The sequence below is a fragment of the Scyliorhinus canicula genome, chromosome 3 (genome assembly GCF_902713615.1).
Source record: "Scyliorhinus canicula chromosome 3, sScyCan1.1, whole genome shotgun sequence".
In the NCBI taxonomy this organism is placed as follows: domain Eukaryota; kingdom Metazoa; phylum Chordata; class Chondrichthyes; order Carcharhiniformes; family Scyliorhinidae; genus Scyliorhinus; species Scyliorhinus canicula.
The window spans coordinates 19,811,161-19,833,550 of NC_052148.1; the positions used below are offsets into that span (position 1 = coordinate 19,811,161).

Below are 22,390 nucleotides of genomic sequence, written 5' to 3' on the forward strand. Positions count from 1 at the left end.
CTTGATTTACTTTGGTTCTCCAGACAGGGACATTCTTGCACACCCTGTTAGAGGAGGCTTTCCCCTTGATGGCTTGGCCATGGGAGACATCACAGGTGAGCCTCATCCCACTCCCACTTGCGACGCACCTGTAGCATTTTTCAGCAGCAGCAGAAAGTGATCAGGAGCAGGAACCCTGACTGAGTTTCCACTTCTGTGGCACAGTCACTAAAAACAATTCTCCTAATCTAACGGCCGTGCGCAAATCAGCACAGAACAGGGATCAGTGCGACTGCATAAATTTACAATTTCACTATTTTGCTAGATGTGTCGGCCCATTTACCACGCAGCATAGCTTCTACAGATTTTGACTGCACTGAAGGATGCACTGAAGTCCGAAGATGTGCAGGTTAGATGAATTGGCCGCGCAAAATTTCCCCTTAGTGTCCAAAGGGTTAGGTGGGGTTACGTGTGTTGTGTTACGCTGCTTCGTGTGGCATAAGCTGCTTCCTTGATGTATGCTTTGACAAAGGAAGCTCCAGACTATGAAATGAGTTCTACGTGTTTATTGAACTATTAACACAGTTCTTAAATTAGTTCTCTGCTAATCTAGCTGTAGTAACTCAGTCTATCTTTACCAGCCTGCTCTGAGCCACGTGTTGGATGTGATGCTGTTGATCAACCCTGATGTACACTCGAGATGCCTGTCTGTGGAAAGCGGCAGAGCACGTGTGCCCTAGTCCTTTTATATGGGTTGTGAAGTGCCCCCTTGTGGTAATGCCATCTCTGGGTTTCCTGATTACCCATTGGTTGTGTCCTGGTCTCATGACCCATTGGCTGTATGTCTGCATGTCATGACATCGCTGGTGCTCCCTCTAGTGGTTACTTAGTTGTTGTGATGCATTTCACCACAATGGGGTTAATGGGCGCAGGTTAGGTGCTCTTTTGGAGGGTCGGTGCAGACTTAATGGGCTGAATGACCTCCTTCTGCATTGTAGGGATTCTATGTCATCCAGCCCATCAGGCCTGCACTGACTCTGCTCGCCTAATTCAAAACTAATTCCCTACCTCACAGCACTTCAAATAGTTCTCTAGTTTTCCTGTAACATCTGCAAAGGCCTCTGTCTCGAAAACTCCCTGGAGCAAAATGTTCCATTCTCCATTCAGCCCTCTCTTACTCTGTGACATTTTCATCTGGAGGCCATTCAGCACTGACTCCCCAACGTAGAAGAAACAAGCTTTCCCAATTATTCCACCCGATTCCTTCACTTTGAAACCCCCTCTTCATAATATAGTTTCCCATTCCTGACTTCTTCCAAGTGAATCTTTCCTCTCCACTTCCTAAGGCTAACAACAGTCACATTAATCAGCTTCCTCAGGGTAAATGTGCATCTGTGCCAACAAATGGAATTTGACATGAAACGGCTGTCCATTACCATCTGGTCTTGTGTCAATGAACTGGTTAAAAGATAAAAGCCGCAACTTTATTGACATGGAGAGGTGAAGAGGTCATCCAGGTCCACAATAGCCAAAGGATTCAGCCAAATGCTAATCACACTAACCAGCTAGCGCTGGGTCAGGGGAGATGCTGAAACAATATGAAAACAATAGGGATACGCAATGGGCAGGAATCTCTGACCTTCCAGCCACGTGTTTCTCGATGGTGGGAGGCAGCATGCCGTTCGCTGGTGGCGAGTCTCCGTGCTCCCGCCGCTGTCAATGGGATTTCCCATTGAAGCCACCCCACACCGCAGGAGTGCGCTACCGGCGGCAGCAGAGAACCCCAGCGTCAGAGAACAGCCGGAGAATTCCGGCCAATCAGTAACGAATAGTTTTCAATGTTTCCATTTATAATTAATTTAAATGTATAAAATATAGCCAAAGAACTGCTTTGAGACGAAGAGACTGTCTTGGAACATAAGATTTAAGGGATTACAGCAATGCCATTTTCAAGATATTAAGAGGCCTCGCTGATAGGTGGTGCATTTCAGATAGGTCAGGAGTCTGAGTTGCTGTCGCAATGTGCATTCCTCCATGGCCTAGTCTGGAGCTATGGATAGTGATGATAGAGGCACCAACTTTCTTTTCATCACGTGACTGACAAGGAATCTGTCGCACTGTTCAATGTGTTGGAAGGCTGATCTGGTTGAGAATCGACCCATTTGGTCTTGTTTTGAATGCAGCTTCCTTGGCCATCAAGTCCTGGGGTGGGACTTAATCCTGACGCTTCTGACTTAGAGGCAGAGATGTATCCCACTGCTCCGCACGACTTCCCAGATGGAACAGATCTACTTCTATCATTGGAGAGTCTAGGACGAAGGGGACAAAAAGATCCAGACCTGGACCTTTCAGTGGTGAAGTTAGGAGATACTTTGACATAAAAAGGGTGACACAGAAGCTTGGAACTCTCTTCCGCAAACAGCAATTAATGCCGAACGAATTGTTAATGCTAAATCTGAGATTGATTAGATTGTTGTCAGTCGGGGGATAAGGGGCAAAGGGAGATATATGTATAGAGTTAGGTTTCAGATCAGCCTCCTGGAAAGCCTTGAGGAGTTAAATGGCCAACTCCTGTTTCTATGCAAATTAAATATTTTAGCTGGGTTTTTACAACATATAATGAAAGCAAGACGGCCGAGGCATATGAGGACAGTGTGGAAAAACCATTACTACAGAAAAATATTGAGAAGGAATCAATTCAAAAGGTTGTTTGAAGCAGAGTATGGGAGGAGGTCAGCAACACTTCAAAAGATAATCACAGAATAGCCTTTATGGTTTTGTAAAGTACTTGCATTTTTTGATGAAGTTGGATTGTGCTGGTGAAATGCAACTTAAGAGACTTTCTGAAAAATTAAAGTGAATGGTGTTGAAGCAACACGGATAGAGAGGCGGCTAGAGGCAGAGATATGCCATAGGGATCTTTGTGAGTAATCATTGTTTCCCACCAGGGAAGGTTATCAGCCATCCTTATCCAGTATCCCTATCTGACCTGGCCTGCCGGTGACTCCAAACCCACAGCAATGTGGTTGACCCCAGAGAATAATGATGTAGGTATGGAACTCGGGGAACGAGATTGTGAGGTTCATGAGCAAATTTTGATAGGGAGTGACAAGTTATTGGAGGTATTGGGGGGCTTAAAAGTGGACAACTCTCCAGGTCTGAATGAATTGTGTCCCAGGCTGCTGCGGGTGGAGAGAGAGGAGATTTCCGGGGCTCTGACCCAAATTTTTAATTCTTCTCTGGCCAAGGGGTAGGTGCCAGAGGACTGGAGAACAGCTAATGTGGTCCCACTATTACAGAAGGATTGTAGGGGCAGCACAGTGGTGCAGTGGATAGCACTGCAGCCTCACGGCACTGAGGTCCCAGGTTCGATCCTGGCTCTGGGTCACTGTCCGGGTGGAGTTTGCACATTCTCCCCGTGTTTGCGTGGTTTTCGCCCCAACAACCCAAAGATGTGCAGGGTAGGTGGATTGGCCACGCTAAATTTCCCCTGAATTGGAAAAATGAATTGGGTACTCTAAATTTATTTTTTAAAAAGAGAGTGTAGAGATAAGCCAGGGAACTACAGAGCAGTGAGTCTCATGTCAGCGGTAGGGAAACTCTTGGAGGCACGGTGTGATCAGGAATAGTCAACATGGCTTTTTGAGAGGAAGGCCATGCCTAACAAATTTGATTGATTTTTTTTGAGGGGGTGACCAGGTGTGTAAATTAAGGTAGTGCAGTTGATGTAGTTTATATGGATTTCAGCAAAGCCTTTGACAGGGTCCCCCATGGGTCCCACATGCTCATGGAATCTAGAGTAATTTGACGAGGTAGATTCAAAATTGGCTTTGTTGTAGGAGACACAGGGTGATGGCAGACAGCTGCTGGAAGCCAGTGTCCAGTGGCATACCACAGGGATCTGTGCTTGTTCCCCTACATTTCATCATTTATATAAATGACATTGATAACAATGTGGGGGATAGGATCAGTAAGTCTGGCACAAAGATTGGCCGTGTGATTAACAGTGAGTTTGAGTGTCTTGGGTTACAGGAAGATATAGACGGGATGGCCAAGTGGACAGATAAGTGGTAACTGGAATTTAACCCTGAAAAGTGTGAGGTGATACACTTTGGAAAGAATAATTTGACAAGGGAGTATTCAATGAATGGCATGACACTGGGAAGTTCTGAGGAACGAAGGGACCTTATGTTTGTTTATAGATTTCTGAAGGTGGAAGGGTAGGTTAATAGGTTGGTGAAAAAGCCATATGGGATATTTGCCTTTATTGATCGAGGCATAGATTACAAAAGCAGAGAGGTCATGTTGGAGGTATATGGAACTTTGGTGAGGCCACAGCTGGAGTACTGTGTGCAATTCTGGTCGCCACATTATAGGAAGGCTGTGATTGCACTGGAGCGGTTTCACCAGGATGTTGCCTGGGATGGAGCAATTAATTATGAAGAGAGGTTGGATTGGTTTGGGTTGTTTGCATTGAAGCAGAGTAAGACTGAGGGGTGACCTGATCGAGATGTACAAAATTATGAGGGGCGGGGATAGGATGCGGTTGTCCCCCTTAGTTCAAGGGTCAGTTACGAGGGGTCACAGGTTCATGGTGAGGGACAGGAGATTTAGGGGGGATTTGAGGGGAAACCTATTTTGCCCAGAGGGTGGTGACGGTCTGGGAGGGTGGGAGAAGCAGATTACCTCACATCCTTTAAAAAGGCTTTGGGCCTAGTGCTGGCAAATGGAATTACACAGACAGGTCCAGTGTTTTTCCCGTGCAGACTAGATAGGCCAAAGGGCCTCTTCTGCACTATTTTTCTGTGATCTGGACTTTTAACTGCCATTTGCAATGACCTGGCAAGCCACTCAGTTCATGAGTAATTAAGGATGGGCAATAAATGCTGGTCTTGCCGGTGATGTCCACGCCCCAGAAAACAATAAATAAGATACAGTAAAAGCAAATGTGACCCGAGTGGTGTAAACCTTAATTAACAGAGAGTCAGGGCTGTTGATCCACAGAGCGTAAGAGACGTGAGTTTATGTAACTAATGTAAATGGGATTCTGAATTTGACATGAACTGGTAAACAAGGCAGAATCTTTACCGCCTGGCAGTGGAGGACTTCCGGGGGAGGAGGGGAACAATGTGTGGCTACATATGGATAGCACTGTGGCTTCACAGCGCCAGGGTCCCAGGTTCGATTCCATGCTGGGTCACTGTCTGTGCGGAGTCTGCACGTTCTCTCTGTGTGTGCATGGGTTTCCTCCGGGTGCTCCGGTTTCCTCCCACAGTCCAAAGACGTGCAGGTTATGTGGATTGGCCATGCTGAATTGCCCTCAGTGTCCAAAAAGGTTAGGAAGGGTCATTGGGTTATGGGGATAGGGTGGAAGTGAGGGCTTAAATGGATCGGTGTAGACTCGATGGGCCGAATGGCCTCCTTCTGCACTGTATGTTCTATGTTCTTGATGTACCTCTCATTCCAAGCTGTGGCACTTCAGTGCCCATTCACCCAACCACACTACACCATACAGAACTAATGAACCCTTTAATGACAATCGGCCTAGAATTTCCTCTTTAAAACCCGCTGAGTGTCTGTCCTACTCTCCTTCCTCAAAATGCTCCCTGAAAGATGGCTCTTCTATCCAAATATTCTCCAACATTACTCTGGGTCAAACTTTGGTAATGCTCCTCTTGAAAGACTTGTGCCAATTTTAATACATTTAAAGTGCTTTACAAATGCAAGCTGTTATTGATGGTTTACTGGAAGGAGCAGGTGAGGAGATTTATTTTTAATACAAAGGATAAACAAGGTCATCTATGTGCAGATCCACAAGGGATGGAAGAGGTCCCAAATGAATATTTCTCGTCAGTATTTAATGTTGAGAAAGGCACTAATGTTAGGAAAATAGGGGAAATAAAAAGTGGTGTTTTGAGGAGTGTACATATTACAGAGAAGGAGGTGCTGGAGGTATTAAAGCACATCAAGATAGATAAATCCCTGGGACCTGATGAAATGTATCCCAGGACATTGTGGGAGGTTAGGGAGGAAATTGCTGCCCCCCTAACTGAGATAGATAGATAGATAGAGAAATACAGCACAGAACAGGCCCTTCGGCCCACGATGTTGCGCCGAACTTTTGTCCTAGGTTAATCATAGAATTTTGGACAATTTGTCATGGCCAATCCACCCAACCTGCACATCTTTGGACTGTGGGAGGAAACCGGAGTACCCGGAGGAAACCCACGCAGTCACGGGGAGGACGTGCAGACTCCACACAGACAGTGACCCAAGTCGAAATCGAACTTGGGACCCTGGAGCTGTGAAGCAATTGTGCTATCCACAATGCTACCGTGCTGCCCTTAAGAAGTTAACCTACACTCCCTTATTCTACCCTAATCCAAGTACCTATCCAATAGCCGTTTGAAGGTCCATAAATTTTCCGACTCAACTACTACCACAGGCAGTGCATTCCATGCCCCCACTACTCTCTGGGTAAAGAACCTACCTCTGACATCCCCTCTATATCTTCCACCATTTATCTTAAATTTATGTCCCCTTGTAATGGTGTGTTCCACCCGGGGAAAAAGTCTCTGACTATCTACTCTATCTATTCCCCTGATCATCTTATAAACCTCTATCAAGTCGCCCCTCATCCTTCTCCGTTCCAATGAGAAAAGGCCCAGCACCCTCAATCTTTCCTCGTATGACCTACTCTCCATTCCAGGCAACATCCTGGTAAATCTCCTTTGCACCTTTTCCAAAGCTTCCACATCCTTCCTAAAATGAGGTGACCAGAACTGCACACAGTACTCCAAATGTGGCCTGACCAAGGTTTTGTACAGCTGCATCATCACCTCACGGCTCTTAAATTCAATCCCTCTGCTAATGAACGCTAGCACACCATAGGCCTTCTTCACAGCTCTATCCACTTGAGTGGCAACTTTCAAAGAACAATGAACATAGACCCCAAGATCTCTCTGCTCCTCCACATTGCCAAGAACCCTACCATTAACCCTGTATTCCGCATTCAGATTTGTCCTTCCAAAATGGACAACCTCACACTTGTCAGGGTTAAACTCCATCTGCCACTTCTCAGCCCAGCTCTGCATTCTATCTATGTCTCTTTGAAGCCGACAACAGCCCTCCTCACTATCCACAACTCCACCAATCTTCGTATCATCTGCAAATTTCCTGACACACCCTTCAACTCCCTCATCCAAGTCGTTAATGAAAATCACAAACAGCAGAGGACCCAGAACTGATCCCTGCGGTACGCCACTGATAACTGGGCTCCAGGCTGAATATTTGCCATCCACCACAACTCTCTGTCTTCTATCGGTTAGCCAGTTTGTTATCCAACTGGCCAAATGTCCCACTATCCCATGCCTCCTTACTTTCTGCATAAGCCTACCATGGGGAACCTTATCAAATGCCTTACTAAAATCCATGTACACTACATCCACTGCTTTACCTTCATCCACATGCTTGGTCACCTCCTCAAAGAATTCAATAAGACTTGTAAGGCAAGACCTACCCCTCACAAATCCGTGCTGACTATCCCTAATCAAGCAATGCCTTTCCAGATGCTCAGAAATCCTATCCCTCAGTACCCTTTCCATTACTTTGCCTACCACCGAAGTAAGACTAACTGGCCTGTAATTCCCAGGGTTATCCCTATTCCCTTTTTTGAACAGGGGCACGACATTCGCCACTCTCCAATCCTCTGGTACCACCCCTGTTGACAGCGAGGACGAAAAGATCATTGCCAACGGCTCTGCAATTTCATTTCTTGCTTCCCATAGAATCCTTGGATATATCCCGTGAGGCCCGGGGGACTTGTCTATCCTCAAGTTTTTCAAAACGCGCAACACATCTTCCTTCCTGACAAGTATCTCCTCAAGCTTATCAGTCTGCTTCACGCTGTCCTCTCCAACAATATGGCCCCTCTCATTTGTAAATACTGAAGAAAAATACTTGTTCAAGACCTCTCCTATCTCTTCAGACTCAATACACAATCTCCCGCTACTGTCCTTAATCGGACCTACTCTCACTCTAGTCATTCTCATATTTCTCACGTATGTGTAAAAGGCCTTGGGGTTTTCCTTGATCCTACCCGCCAAAGATTTTTCATGCCCTCTCTTAGCTCTCCTAATCCCTTTCTTCAGTTCCCTCCTGGCTATCGTGTATCCCTCCAGCGCCCTGTCTGAACCTTGTTTCTTCAGCCTTACATAAGCATCCTTCTTCCTCTTAACAAGACATTCAACCTCTCTTGTCAACCATGGTTCCCTCACTCGACCATCTCTTCCCTGCCTGACAGGGACATACATATCAAAGACACGCAGTACCTGATCCTTGAACAAGTTCCACATTTCACTTGTGTCCTTCCCTGACAGCCTATGTTCCCAACTTCTGCACTTCAATTCTTGTCTGACAGCATTGTATTTACCCTTCCCCCAATTATAAACCTTGCCCTGTTGCTCGCACCTATCCCTCTCCATTACTAAAGTGAAAGTCACAGAATTGTGGTCACTACCTCCAAAATGCTCCCCCACTAACAAATCTATCACCTGCCTTGGTTCATTACCATATTTGAATCATCGATGGCCACAGAACAGGTGCCTGAAGATTGAAGGGTAGCAAATGTTGTGCCCTTGTTTAAGAAAGGCTGTAGGGATAAGCCTGGGATATAAAGATCAGTGAGCCTTACTTCTGTAGTGGGTAAATTGTTAGAAGGTATTCGGAGGGACAGGATCTACAGGCATTTAGACAGGCAAGGGCTAAATAGTGAAAGTCAGCATGGCTTTGTAAGGGGAAAGTCATGTCTCACGAATTTGATTGAGTTTTTTGAAGGGGTAACCAAGAAGGTAGATGAAGGCGGTGCCCCTTCACAAAACTCAATCAAAGTGCTTAAAGTCCTTAAATTCCACTGCTATTTGTTATACATATTAACTATTTGGATGAGAATGTAGGAGGCATGGTTAGTAAGTTTGCAGATGAACACCAACATTGGTGGCATAGTGGATAGCAAAGAAGGTTGTACAAGATTGCAACAGGATCTTGGCCAATTGGGCCAGTGGACCGATGAATGGCAGGTGGAGTTTAAGTTGGATAAATGTGAGGTGATGCATTTTGGTCGATCAAATCAGGGCAGGATCTACTCAGTTAACAGGAAGGAGTTGGGGAGAGTTACAGAACAAAGAGATCTAGGGGTACAGGTTCATAGCTCCTTGAAGATGGAGTCGAAGGTGGACAGGGTGATGAAGAAGGCATTCAGCATGCTAGGTTTTATTGATCAGAATATTGAATACAGCAGTTGGGACATCTTGTTGAAGTTGTACAAAACATTTGTAAGACCTCACATGGAATACTGTGTTCAGTTCTGATCACCCTATTATAGGTAGGATATTGTTAAATTAGAAACAGTGCAGAAGAGATTTACGAGGATGCTACAAGGATGCGATGGTCTGAGTTATAAGGAGAGGCTGGATAGGCTGGGACGTTTTTCCCTGGAGCGTTGGAGGCTTAGGGGTGATCTTATAGAGGTCTATAACATAATAAGGAGCATAGATAAGGTAGATGGTCATCATCTTTTCCCAAAGATAGAGGAGTCTAGAACTAGAGGGCATAGGTTTAAAGGGGAGGGGAGAGATACAAAAGAGACCATAGGGGAAATTCCTGCATAAAAAGTGTGGTGAGCATCTGGAACGATCTGCCAGAGGCAGTGGTAGATCATAGAATTTACAGTGCAGCAGGAGGCCATTCAGCCCATCGAGTCTGCACCGGCTCCTGGAATGAGCACCCCACCCAAGGTCAACACCTCCACCCTATCCCCATAACCCAGTAACCCCACCCAACACTAAGGGCAATTTTGGACACTAACGGCAATTTATCATGGCCAATCCACCTAACCTGCACATCTTTGGACTGTGGGAGGAAACCGGAGCACCCGGAGGAAACCCACGCACACACGGGGAGGATGTGCAGACTCCGCACAGACAGTGACCCAAGCCGGGAATCAAACCGGGGACCCTGGAGCTGTGAAGCCATTGTGATATCCACAATGCTACCGTGCTGCCCACTTTGTTTTGTTAGAGTAACCAATTAATTTTTCCAATTAAGGGGCAATTTAGCGTGTTCAATCCACCTAGCTTTCACATCTTTAGGGTTGTGGGGGCGAAACCCACGCAAACACGGGGAGAAGGTGGGTACAATTTTTTCCTTTAATAAACAGTTAGACAGTTACATGGGCAGGGTGGGTATAGAGGGATATGGGCTAAATGCAGGCAAGTGGGACTAGCTTAGTGATAGAAACTGGGCGGAATGGACAAGCTGGCCAAAAGGCCTGTTTCCATGCTATAAACATCACTGACTCTATCTATGACTCTCTGTCAATGTGGCGAAGGGGGGGTATTTTCTGGCCGTTCACGTGGCAGGATCTTACTGTGCGTCATCCCCGCCGCGGGTTTCCTGGCGGCGAGGGGTGCATTCAACCGGAAACCCCTTCGACAATGGCGGGACCAGAACGTCCCGTTGCCTTCCACTGGTGTGCAACCCCCGTCGCTTCAAAGCACGCTGCGGAGGGGGAGGAAAATCCCACCCAACGTGTTGTTTGAAGCTTTGCTGCGAGTGGCCGCTGAGAGAGAGGCTACGGGAATGATTTTCACCTTCACTGCCTGGGTAGTGACTTGACATATTCTTGGAATGTCAGCCATCTCATAACACTGTGCTTCCCGACACCCCACCTCCACAATCCTGCCACTGGTGGTCTGAAAAAATGTGTTCCTGCTTGCAGCACATCACCTTCCCACTTCCAGTCAGAGAGGGAACAAACTCTTAATTTCGTGATTGGTTGACTCTCAACCCAGAGATTTTTAGTAATTTACAAAAGCATTCAAGGGAAAATCTTTTCAGAGCACAATTTTAGATGCCCCCAGTGATTCCTGCTCTTAGACTTTGCTCGGAGCACTGGCCCGGAGATTCATTTGTAATTCTGGGTGAAAGCCATCCAGTGTTGATTTCAGTGATTTGAATGGGATGCAAATCCATGCATGATGTACAAAAGGCAGAAATTCTGGGAATTTTACCCCACTTAAGCAGGAGAGTGAAAATGACCCATTTAAAGGAAATTGATAGATGTTTGAAATGGATTAACTTTAAAGGATACAGGGAAATGGGATCAGGGTAGATTAGTTGAAGAACGAGCAGCTACATAAGCGTGATGGGTCTTGTGTGCTGCTGTTTCTGTCTCCAGACCAACTAGTCTTCATTTCAGACTACTTTAGAGGATCATTGTTTCCTTCCATCCTGTGATTAAATCTTCTGCACTCATACTTTAGCTTTGTAAATAAATCCCATCCTGCAGAAGGCCACTTGTACCTTCACTATAAAGACAAGAGGCATTGATCTTATAGCCACGCACTTAAAATGGCGAATTTCATGAATTATATTTAGACCGTGCGGCTTAGTGCTGTAATTCAGATGGCCCAAGTAAACAAAGAAATGCCTTTTTAAGCAGCTGCTTTTCAGCCAGGCAATCGCAAAAGGATTTATTTTGCCTGGTTTAGTGAACGGAAGGGATTAGGTTTGGTGGCGAGTCCTTTGGATACTGATGGGTTTCGTGAGCGGCATTCAGCTCACAATGTCATGTACGAGCATGCAAACAGTGGCAGATAAGCAAAGACCCTCTGATCTGTCCATCACACAACTGTGATCCCTCGTGCATCGCAATGTCGTCAGACTGATATCATCCGTCAGGAAAATACTGGAATCTAATGTAGTCCTTAGAAAGTCATTGTGTTATCAGACAGAGTCAACACAGTTTTATGAAAGGAGAAATTGTGCTTGATGAATTGGGTATTTGAGGATGTAAGGAGTAGGGCAGATGAGGGCAGCACGGTAGCATGGTGGTTAGCATAAATGCTTCACAGCTCCAGGGTCCCAGGTTCGATTCCCGGCTGGGTCACTGTCTGTGCGGAGTCTGCACGTCCTCCCCGTGTGTGCGTGGGTTTCCTCCGGGTGCTCCAGTTTCTTCCCACAGTCCAAAGATGTGTGGGTTAGGTGGATTGGCCATGCTAAATTGCCCGTAGTGTCCTAAAAAATAAGGTTAATGGGGGGGTGGTTACTGGTATAGGGTGGATACGTTGGCTTGAGTAGGGTGATCATTGCTCGGCACAACATCGAGGGCCGAAGGGCCTGTTCTGTGCTGTACTGTTCTATGTTCTATGAGGGGGAGCCAAGAGAAGTAATATACTTGGATTCTGACAAAGCGTTGGATAAAGTGCCACACAAAAGGTTAATGCACAGGCCAAGAATGTACATACATATAAACATACAAATACACAAAATAGGAGCAGAAGAAGATAATTTAACCCCTTGAGCCTGCTCCGCCATATAAGATAATGGCTGATCTGTGTTTGTGTTTTGAATTGTGTTATGGGCCAGGGTTTAGAAAACTCAAAAGTATATTATGGAGTCCACCTGACCTACAACCTTTATGTTGAATTTGGCTAGGATGAGCACAAGACCCTGCCTTTCAGGTGATTATCAACGGACTTTTAATCAAAAAAGCTAGCTTTATTCTCAGAATTTAGTCAACATTTGTATAAACACTCACAGCAAGAATTTTTATTAATTGCGAACATGAAGACCCCACACAGCTGCAGTAATGTATGAATGAATTCCCCTTAACTGTTCCAATTAAACAACAAAATCCAATTAAAACTAGAAATTCCTTTTCAAAGGCGTGGCCCAGCATACGGCTTTCTCACTTGCATAAGACTTGTTATTGATACTCTGTTCCCCATTTCAAACAGCAGATTACCAAGCAGTCTGGAACAGCTTTTAAAATGAAGATAGAGAGGCAGGCACTTCTGTTCTCTGACTGAATCTACATCAGTCCATTGTGAAAACGAAAGTAAAGGTCAGAGCCACAGCCCAGCTCCACCCACACAATGACATCACTGAAGCCATGTGATAAGACAAAAACCTTTCTTAAAGGGACACTCCCATGACAATTGCATATTCCCAATTACCCCTAATAACCTTAGGGCGCAATTCTCCGCGCTCACGAAAATTCGGAGAATAGCGGGCGGCGTAAATTTTTACGGACATGCTGGTCCGCGCCCTCCCGCTATTTCCCCCCACGGCTGCCCCCCGACACGAATCGCTGCTCGCCGTTTTTTTACGATGAGCAGCTATTCACCCCTGGCCGATGGGCCGATTTCCAAGGCCTTTACGGCCGTTTTTATGAACGTAAAACACACCTGGTCTGACCGTTCGTAAAAACGGCCGTAAAGTCCCGATCTGGGGAACCATGGCACCGATTGGCATGGCAGTACCACGGCCGTGCCAAGGGTGCCATGGGCCCGCGATCGGTGAAGGCCTTGGAAATCGGCCCATCGGCCAGGGGTGAATAGCTGCTCATCGTAAAAAAACGGCGAGCAGCGATTTGTGTCGGGGGGCAGCCGTGGGGGGGGGGGGGGGGGGGGAATAGCGGGAGGGCGTCGGACCAGCATGTCCGTAAAAATTTACGCCGCCCGCTATTCTCCGAATTTTCGTGAGCGCGGAGAATTGCGCCCTAAGGTTATTAGGGGTAATTGGGAATATGCAATTGTCATGGGAGTGTCCCTTTAAGAAAGGTTTTTGTCTTATCACATGGCTTCAGTGATGTCATTGTGTGGGTGGAGCTGGGCTGTGGCTCTGACCTTTACTTTCGTTTTCACAATGGACTGCTGTAGATTCAGTCAGAGAACAGAAGTGCCTGCCTCTCTATCTTCATTTTAAAAGCTGTTCCAGACTGCTTGGTAATCTGCTGTTTGAAAGAAGAGCTATATTTTCTACTTTCCAGTCTGATCGAACCTTTCCAGAATCTAGCCATTTTGGAAAATTAACACCAACACACCTACTACTCATTAGACACCACCTTTAACACCCTAGATGAAGTCAATCGTGGATTTGGGTTAATATATTCACACGGATACAGGAATAGTTAATAGACAGGAATCAGAGAATAGACATAAATAGGGGATTTTTGAATTGGCAGGCTGGAACTAGTGACTGCAGCAAGTGCGTTACAATCTATATTAAAGACAGAATATTCCAGGGCACTCCTGGCTGATCTCCCACATTCTAGCTTGAGGTGATCCAATACTTTGTTTTCCTGTGTCTTGACTAGCAGAAAGTTCTGTTCCCAGATCACTGCTGCCTTGCTGATCTAAATAGCAATATTTTGACTATAAAATTCTCATCCTTGTTTTCAAATCCCTCTTTGTCCTTGCCCCCACCTTCCATCTCTGTCATCGCCTGCAGCTGCACATCTCTTCAAATACCTGCACTACTCCAATTCTGGCCTCCTACGTATTCCCACTTATAATTGCTCCACCACTGGGGGCTGTGCCTTCGATAGTCCAGGCTCCAAGCTCTGGAATACTCCCTTCAACCTCCCACCTCCTAATTATAATTGCTCTACCATTGGTGGCTATGCATTCAGTTGCCCAGCTTCCAATCTCTGGAATAACCTCCCTTCAAATTTCCACCTCTGTATCTCGCTTTCCTTCTTTAAGGGGCAATTTAAACTTTCCTCTTGGACTAAACTTTGGTCATCTGGCCTAACATCCCCTTACTAAAGCAAAAAACTACAGATGCTGGGAATCTGGAATAACATCAACCTAAAACTTAACCCTGTTTCTCTCCACAGATGCTGTCTATCCAATTGTGATTTCCAGCATATTTGTCCTTATCTCTAATATCTCCTTACATGGCTTGGTGCCACACTTTGTTGTATAAGGTATTTTGTTGCATTAAATGCAGAATATGAAGCTGGGAATTCTTCAGCGATTAACCCTTTCCTGACTCTCCAAAGCCTGTCCACCATTTACAAGACAAGAGTCAGGAGTGTGCTGGAATATTCTCTTATTTTCCTGGATGAGCACAGCTCCAATAGTACGCTGGATGTTCAATAGAAACCAGGACAAAATAACACACTTGATTCGCATCCAGACACCGTGGGCTGGATTCTCCGATTCTGCGGCTATGTCCGCAGGATCTGTCTCGTCTTACAACCAAAAAACGGGCGCCCATCAAAGCCCCTCCCCTGCCAGCGGAGCGGCTCCCCCGACTGTGACGGCGAGGGACACAGTCTGCAATCGCCAGGCGAGGTCCCTGAAAGTTGTGAGGAGACATGCCACACTCCGTCGGGGACTCAGCCCATCAGTGGCGGAGCATCGGTTGAGGGCCCCAGATGACGTCCATACGCCATGCGGCATACTGTACGTCATTTTTTAGGGGGTGGGGCATCGCAAAAGCGACGCAGCCCTGAATTCCAGCGTAAAAGTGGATTCTCTGGCCGATCGACGAACGTTTCCTCCCTAACAGCACTGTGGGTGTACCTACACCACCTGGACTGCAGTGGTTCAAGAAGGCAGCTCACCACCATGTTCTGAAGGTGAACAAGGGATGGGGCAACATCGGTTGGGGTAGCCAATGAAGACCATGTCCCATGAACGAATATAAACAAATCATCAGAAGTTGTTTTGTGGACAGATATGCCAAGAATACAAAGATAGGTGGGTGGTGAGGAAGACACAAAAAAATGCAGCTTGACACTTGATAGATTTAACATTTGTGGAAGAGAGTTCAAACTCCTCACTACCTTTATTCTTTTGAAGTGTTTTGCAGCTATATTCTTGAATCGTTGAGCTGTAATCCTAAACTATGGCCCCAGGGCCCAGACTCTCCATCTCGTGGAAACCTGTTCGGTCCATGTCCCCAATCTATTCCCCTACCACTTTCACTCTGAATATGTGAAAATTGAATGTCTCAAAGTATTACCTCACCCAATCAGTTTTAACTTTAATTTTATGAAGAATAACTCCCATGATGTGGCATTCTCCTGAATTTTTCAGATCTGTGACAGAATACATTTAAAGGGTTGAGCTAACAGGGACAGTTTTGTGGCCTCCCCTTAACAGGTAAAATACTCTCTTACTGGGATCCCTTTCACAAACTGAACAGAGCTCACAGAAATTTCTTGTGATGCACATGTACCTTTGAGGATAAATATCATAAACTGCAGTCCATCACTATCCATCATGAGGCAGGATGTGCTGTATATTGTGTACGCACTCTGTAGATAGAACAGAGCAGCAGATCTATAGACCAGATTTGTCTACATTGCACCCCAGGTACCATTGTCTGTACACAGGCTTATCTTTGAATGAAGAAACCAGGTTATTCTTTTACCACTTCTTGTTGTACAATTGGTACATTCGCAGTCAATAGAAGAACGCAATGGAAATTCATTTAAAAGTTGAAGTTAATTTAAAGAGTATCGCTATTTCTTTATAATGCTACAATGAATCCTAACACCTTTGGACAAAGCAGGGATAAGGTCTAGATTGTTACCTGACTGGGCAGCACACCTGTGCACAGTGATTAGCACTGTCGCTTCACAGCGCCAGGGTCCCAGGTTCGATTCCCGGCTTGGGTCACTGTCTGTGTGGAGTTTGCACGTTCTCCTCATGTCTGCGGGGGTTTCCTCCGGGTGCTCCAGTTTCCTCCCACAAGCCCCGAAAGATGTGCTGTTAGGTAATTTGGACATTCTGATTTCTTCCTAAGTGTACCCGAACAGGTGCCGGAGTGTGGCGACTAGGGGCTTTTCACAGTAACTTCATTGCAATGTTAATGTAAGCCTACTTGTGACAATAATAAAGATTATTATTATTATGCCAGTTAACAATAGGATTAGGTTTTGGCGACGAGGCTGGACTCGCATGGGATCAGATGATGGGACAGGGTCATGATTATCCCTTAATGTCAGGATGAGCCTGAAGCTTTAGGGAAAAGGCGGGAGAGCACGTGGAGAGCAGCATGGGATATGCATTAACAATTTATGACCTCAGTTCCAGACGAATAGCGGTCCTGACTGATTTCAGCAACATTTTAGAGCTATGAAATAAATGAATACCAGAGCCAATCCGGTTTGCAGCAATATCTAATTTGGCTGCACCGAGCTCGTAGTTAATCATTTCTGCAATACGTTCGGTGAAGCTGTCATGCAAATATTAACATCCATTGTCTCTCTTCATCTCCACCTGCTTAGGTCCTGACAACACAACCCTGGGGAAAACCACCTGGGGCCTCACTGCCTAGGCCTGAGAGCTGAAAGGAAATAAGTCACCCAAGCCTGCTCCGCATCAATGGACACAGTTTGAACTTTCATGTGTACCAAAAGCCTGGGAGGAGGGAGGGGAAGATGACACCACTCTACCAGCCAGACTGCCTGCCCAGGTACAGCCGTCAGTTCGATATCCGAACTCACTGCTCGGACAACCACCCCAATAGAGCTGGTCAACACAACGGCACCGCCAGGAGAGTCAGGTCGATTTGCTTCCCTCGAGGGCCAGAGACAGCGTGCTACACGGCGGGTAGGAAGGACCAAACAGGGCGCAACATCACTCTTCGCTTGTTCATCTCCTTGCGTTGGAGCGCGAGTGACTCTGTCAGGCAGAGCTTCTGAGCAGAGGCCTCAACCGTACCCAGTGCCTGGTTGGCCGCCCCTCCCCTGGGGGATGTCTCTGTTGGTAACATTCCAGCTGAATAAAGCCAACTGTTTAACAGTTTCTGGGCCCAGAGCTAATTATTCCCTCATCAGGCTTCTGATGAGTTTTCTACTCTTCCTGAACATCCCATAACTCTTTGGAAGGAAGGAGCTTGCAGCACCCTGCAGGAGAATGGACTGCGCATTTTGGCCAATGGCAGGCGTGGCTCAGGAGTCACATGCTCATTTTCAGCCAGTTGGAAGCCAAGGGTTCTGAGGCCTTCTGGGAAAGTGGTGAACACTTCAATTTCCTTCCAAACTGTTCTGGTCACGAGATAATGGTCAGTAAGGAAACAAATCATTCACTGGCTTCAAATGTTCACGTAAACTCAGACCGCACCATGACCGTCAGATCTGTCCTACTGAAGCGGGATCCCGCAAGCTCATCGGAAGCCGAGAGGAGGCAACACCGGAGGCGTCACAAGACCCAGCAGGTGCGCTTCAAGGACTTAGCCGACGGCCCTGAGGAGGTGGGTGGGGAGAAGACCCCAGAGGCATCCACTGAGGGGCCAGAGGGTAATAGGCAGCAGGCAACCACAGCGAGCTCCCAGGGCTCGGCGAGAAATTGGCAGCAGGCGCGGCCCTGCTCCCTGACCCTTCCCAATCCCCGGAAAGTCTGCATGAGCACTGCCATACAGACCTCCCCCAGCCTTCAGAAGCAGTTCCCGGCCTTCCGGTTCAGGAGCAAGAGCATCAGTGATTTCAGCGAAGTGGACAAGCAGGACTGCATTTTGTTTTCACATGCCTCCCCAAAGTCCTCCAAGGAGGAAGGGGAGCCACAGGTGGCCAGCATTCATGCGCAGGTCATGGAAGAGGAGGAGGAAGAGGAGGAAGAAGTGGGGGAGATAGAGGCAGCCACAGTTCTCAATGGGAGGGAACCAGAGATGGCCGGGGCACCACTGAATAACTGTGTGGACCCCACTCCAGACCTGCCTTCCTCCAAGAGCTCTCAGCAAAATGAGTGTGCCTCAGAGGAAGCTCACACCCAAAACCCCAATGGTTCGTCTGTGTGCCATCGCGTTAAGGACAAGGCTACACTTTGCAAAGCCATTACTGACACCCTGGCAGAACAGGACCACAAAACATTGATAGCCGGGCAGCACTGTGCAGCTAAGGGTGATGTTGCAGACCATTTGAGAAGCCCCTCCACCAAACCCTGCTCAATAAACTCCAAGACCAGTCCACCATTGTCCAAAGAAAACTTACTGGATCGGCACTCACTGAGACAGGGCACATGTAATAAGTCATGTGATTTGGACCTTAATCATTCTGAACCTAGAAAGACTGAGCCACCTAACATGGATCAACCTCTCCTGAAGGACCAGCCTTGTGTCTACCCCAAGTCCTGCTTAAAGACCGCACTCAACCCCAAACAGCCAAGTCTCTCCCATCAAACTGACCAACTCGAACTCTGCACCTCAATGCTCAACCCATCAGAATCAACCCAAGTTCCAAGTGAGTCACCACAGCCACATTCAAAGACTTCTCTCCAATCAGGAGAACATGCCAACCAACTGGGGCCCTCACTGTCACATCCTGATGACCGACTGGAACTTGTGTCCAGTGGCAAAAACCCTCAGGACAATCTGAAGGAGCCGGTGAATCCAGCAGGGAACCAAAGGGTCAAACCAGGTCGCACCACCCAGTATGAAATCACTTCTCTCCAGTCCAGGTTACAGACAATGGAGGATGTTCTACAGACCAGCCAGCAGACCATTAAGGTTTTACTGGATGTCATTCAAGACCTGGAGAAGAAGGAAGCTGTTCGAGATGGGTAGGTACCTGACAAAATCACAAATCCTTGCGATGAATTGTTATTAGCATTAAGGAGAGAGGTTGATTAACAGTTGTATTGAGCACGACCATATTTACTCTCGGGGCACTTGCCAGTGTTTGGAGAATAATATTTAGGAACTGCCTTTTTGTACCCCCCCCCCCCCCCCCCCCCCCCCCCCTCCATGTCTTCTCATTATTATCTCTCTTTCGAATGAAAGGAAAGGTGTTTCATTTGTATATGTATATCACATCACTGTTTCTCTGAGGAGCATCCCAAATCACTTCAGCTCCTAGGGTCATGTTTTCACATCATGACCATGTTACAACGCAAGCTTGGCCCATTGGTCTGGAAACATGGATCTAGATTTTCATCGCGATGGAGTGGCCACCCCCATTTTTGCAGGGGCTGGATTGGCGCCAGGGCGCACATCGGCCATGCATGGTTTCTGAAGGCAGCTGGACATTTATATCATCAGCTGCCTCCACTGTCATGGGACTTTGGTAGGTCAGGAGTATGATATCCGGAGTGAGAAGATTAGGACAGGTAGCAGGAGGTCAGAATTTTGTGGATTCATTAGAATAGCCACTTTTGTAAAAGTGAAATACTCGTTTATATCTTGTCATAGAATCTCTACAGTGCGCAAGGAGGCCTTTCAGCCCATTGAGTCGGCACCGACCCTCCGAAAGAGCACTCTACCTAGGCCCAATCCTCTGCCCTATCCCTGGAAGCCTTTAACACCACCTAACCTTTGGACACTAAGGGGCAATTTAGCATGGTCAATCCACCAAACTTGCGCATATTTGGATTCTGGGAGGAAACTGGAGCACCTGGAGGAAACCCACTCAGACACGGGCTAAATGTGCAAACACCACACAGGGAGTTACCTAAGATTGGAATCGAACCTGGGCTTTTAAAAATGATAATAGACCAGACAGTGCAGAAGAAAGCCATTCGGCCCATTGAGTCTGCACCGACCCACTTAAGCCCTCACTTGCACCCTATCCCCGTAACCCAATAACCTCTCCTAACCTTTTCGGAAACTAAGGGCAATTTAGCATGGCCAATCCACCTAGCCTGCACGTCTTTGGACTGTGGGAGGAAACCAGAGCACTGGAGGAAACCCACGGAGACACGGGGAGAACGTGCAGCCTCCGCACAGACAATGACCCAGCAGGGAATCGAACCTAGGACCCTGGCGCTGTGAAGCCACAGTGTATCCACTTGTGCTACTGTGCTTCCCTAATAGGGCGATTACGGTCATGAACACCAGAGTTAGATACAATACGGTACACTTTGGATTTCATGGGTCACTTGACCTGAGTGTTCAACGTCAGATGGCACATGTTAGAAAAAATTGTAACATGGCTGCAGATGCCTTGCAGTTGTAAGTTCATGTTCTGAAAAATGTGTTAGTAAGAAGGTTAGTTTATGACAAAGGTGTTGGTCATCCTGCGTCATACAAACAAGTCAATAATCACCATAGATATGTTCAATTAAAAAATAAGATAAACCAACACCTGCGCTTGCCTGTTTTTGTTTCCTCTTCGGGGTTCATTAGCTGAAAATTAGGGCTAGGCTGATAATGGGTGATGACAGGAAACACTTTGTTACATAAAGGCTGGTGGAAATATGTCCTTCAAACAGCTATTGATGAGAAACTGATAGTGGGAGCCTGGAACTCGCTGCCGGAGGAGGTGGTGGAAGCAGGGACGATAGTGATATTTAAGGGGCGTCTTGACAAATACATGAATAGGATGGGAAGAGATGGATACGGACCCAGGAGTAGGCTATTTGGCCCCTTGAGCCTGCTCTGCCTTTCAATAGGATAGTGCATTCAGCGATAGGGGACTAATGCAGGTAGATACAAATCTGCCATGATCTAATCAAGAGGTGGAATCCAGTCCCTATGATTCTCTCTTTTTACTGCACTTTTAGTTGACGTCAACTTTTAATCTAGCTACATCCGAGCCACTTCAGCCTTTATTTGCTATTTTGTATTTGAAATTTCTTTACCCTTGATTTCCCCATTCTACCATCTATTTTGATAATGCTGGGAACAACATTGGGAATGTTGGTCTTTGATAACCCCCCCCAACGCCCCCCCACAAAAAAAATCCTTGAGCCCAGTTTTTCTTCCAGACGATTAAACAGCAAAGTCTGGCATCTCTTGTTGTCTTCCCGTTTGCAGCAAACAAGACAGAGCAGATGACAACTGGTATTGATCAAGGACCTTAGAACCCTAGTTAGGCCACACTTGGAGTATAGTGTTCAATTCTGGTCGCCACACTACCAGAAGGATGTGGAGGCTTTAGAGAAGAGATTTACCAGGATGTTGCCTGATTTGGAGGGCATTAGCTATGAGGAGAGGTTGAATAAACTTGGTTTGTTCTCACTGGAAATGAAATTAAATGATGATATGAAAATGAAAATGGCTTATTGTCACAAGTAGGCTTCAATGAAGTTACTGTGAAAAGCCCCTAGTCGCCACATTCCAGCACCTGTTCAGGTAGGCTGGTACAGGAATTGAACCGTGCTGCGGGCCTGCCTTAGTCTGCTTTCAAAGCCAGTGATTTAGCTGTGTGCTAAACCAGCCCCTGGAACGAAGGAGGTTGAGCGGCAACCTGATAGAGGTCTATAAAATGATGAGGGGCATAGACAGAGTGGACAGTCAGAGACTTTTTCCCAGGGTAGAGGGGTCAATTACTCGGGGGCATAGGTTTAAGGTGCGAGGGGCAAGGTTTAGAGGAGATGTACGAGGCACAGGCTTGGAGGGCCGAAGGGCCTGTTCCTGTGCTGTACTTTTGTTTCTTCTTTGATTTTTGTTCTTTGACCCTCGCTTGCCTCCCTGGACCCTCCCCCACCCTCCCCTATAAGGAGGGTGTTCGAGGAGAAATAATGCAATGCGCAACAAGGGTTAAACCTCTGACTGTGACCAACTCGTCAAATGTGAAGTGAATATATTAATGGCTGCTTTGAGATTTCAGTGGCACAAAGCACTCTCAAACGGATTTCCAATTTTTTTTTTTAAAAAGGGCTTACCAGGGCTCTGGGTT

The 22,390-nt window shown here is 46.7% G+C and overlaps 2 protein-coding genes across 7 annotated transcripts in view; one reads left to right on the plus strand and one right to left on the minus strand.

Annotated features, from left to right (window-relative positions):
* LOC119963845 (dedicator of cytokinesis protein 2-like) overlaps nt 1-22,390 on the minus strand; it is a 1,353,280-nt gene that overhangs the window by 691,373 nt on the left and 639,517 nt on the right.
* LOC119963846 (INSYN2B protein-like) overlaps nt 1-22,390 on the plus strand; it is a 262,235-nt gene that overhangs the window by 46,492 nt on the left and 193,353 nt on the right. For all 6 annotated transcript variants that reach the window (XM_038793199.1, XM_038793198.1, XM_038793196.1 and 3 more), the window contains one exon: nt 17,063-19,334. In XM_038793199.1, the coding sequence (XP_038649127.1) occupies nt 17,740-19,334 (1,595 nt within the window). In that variant the 5' untranslated portion in view covers nt 17,063-17,739. The remainder of the gene's footprint in view (nt 1-17,062; nt 19,335-22,390) is intronic.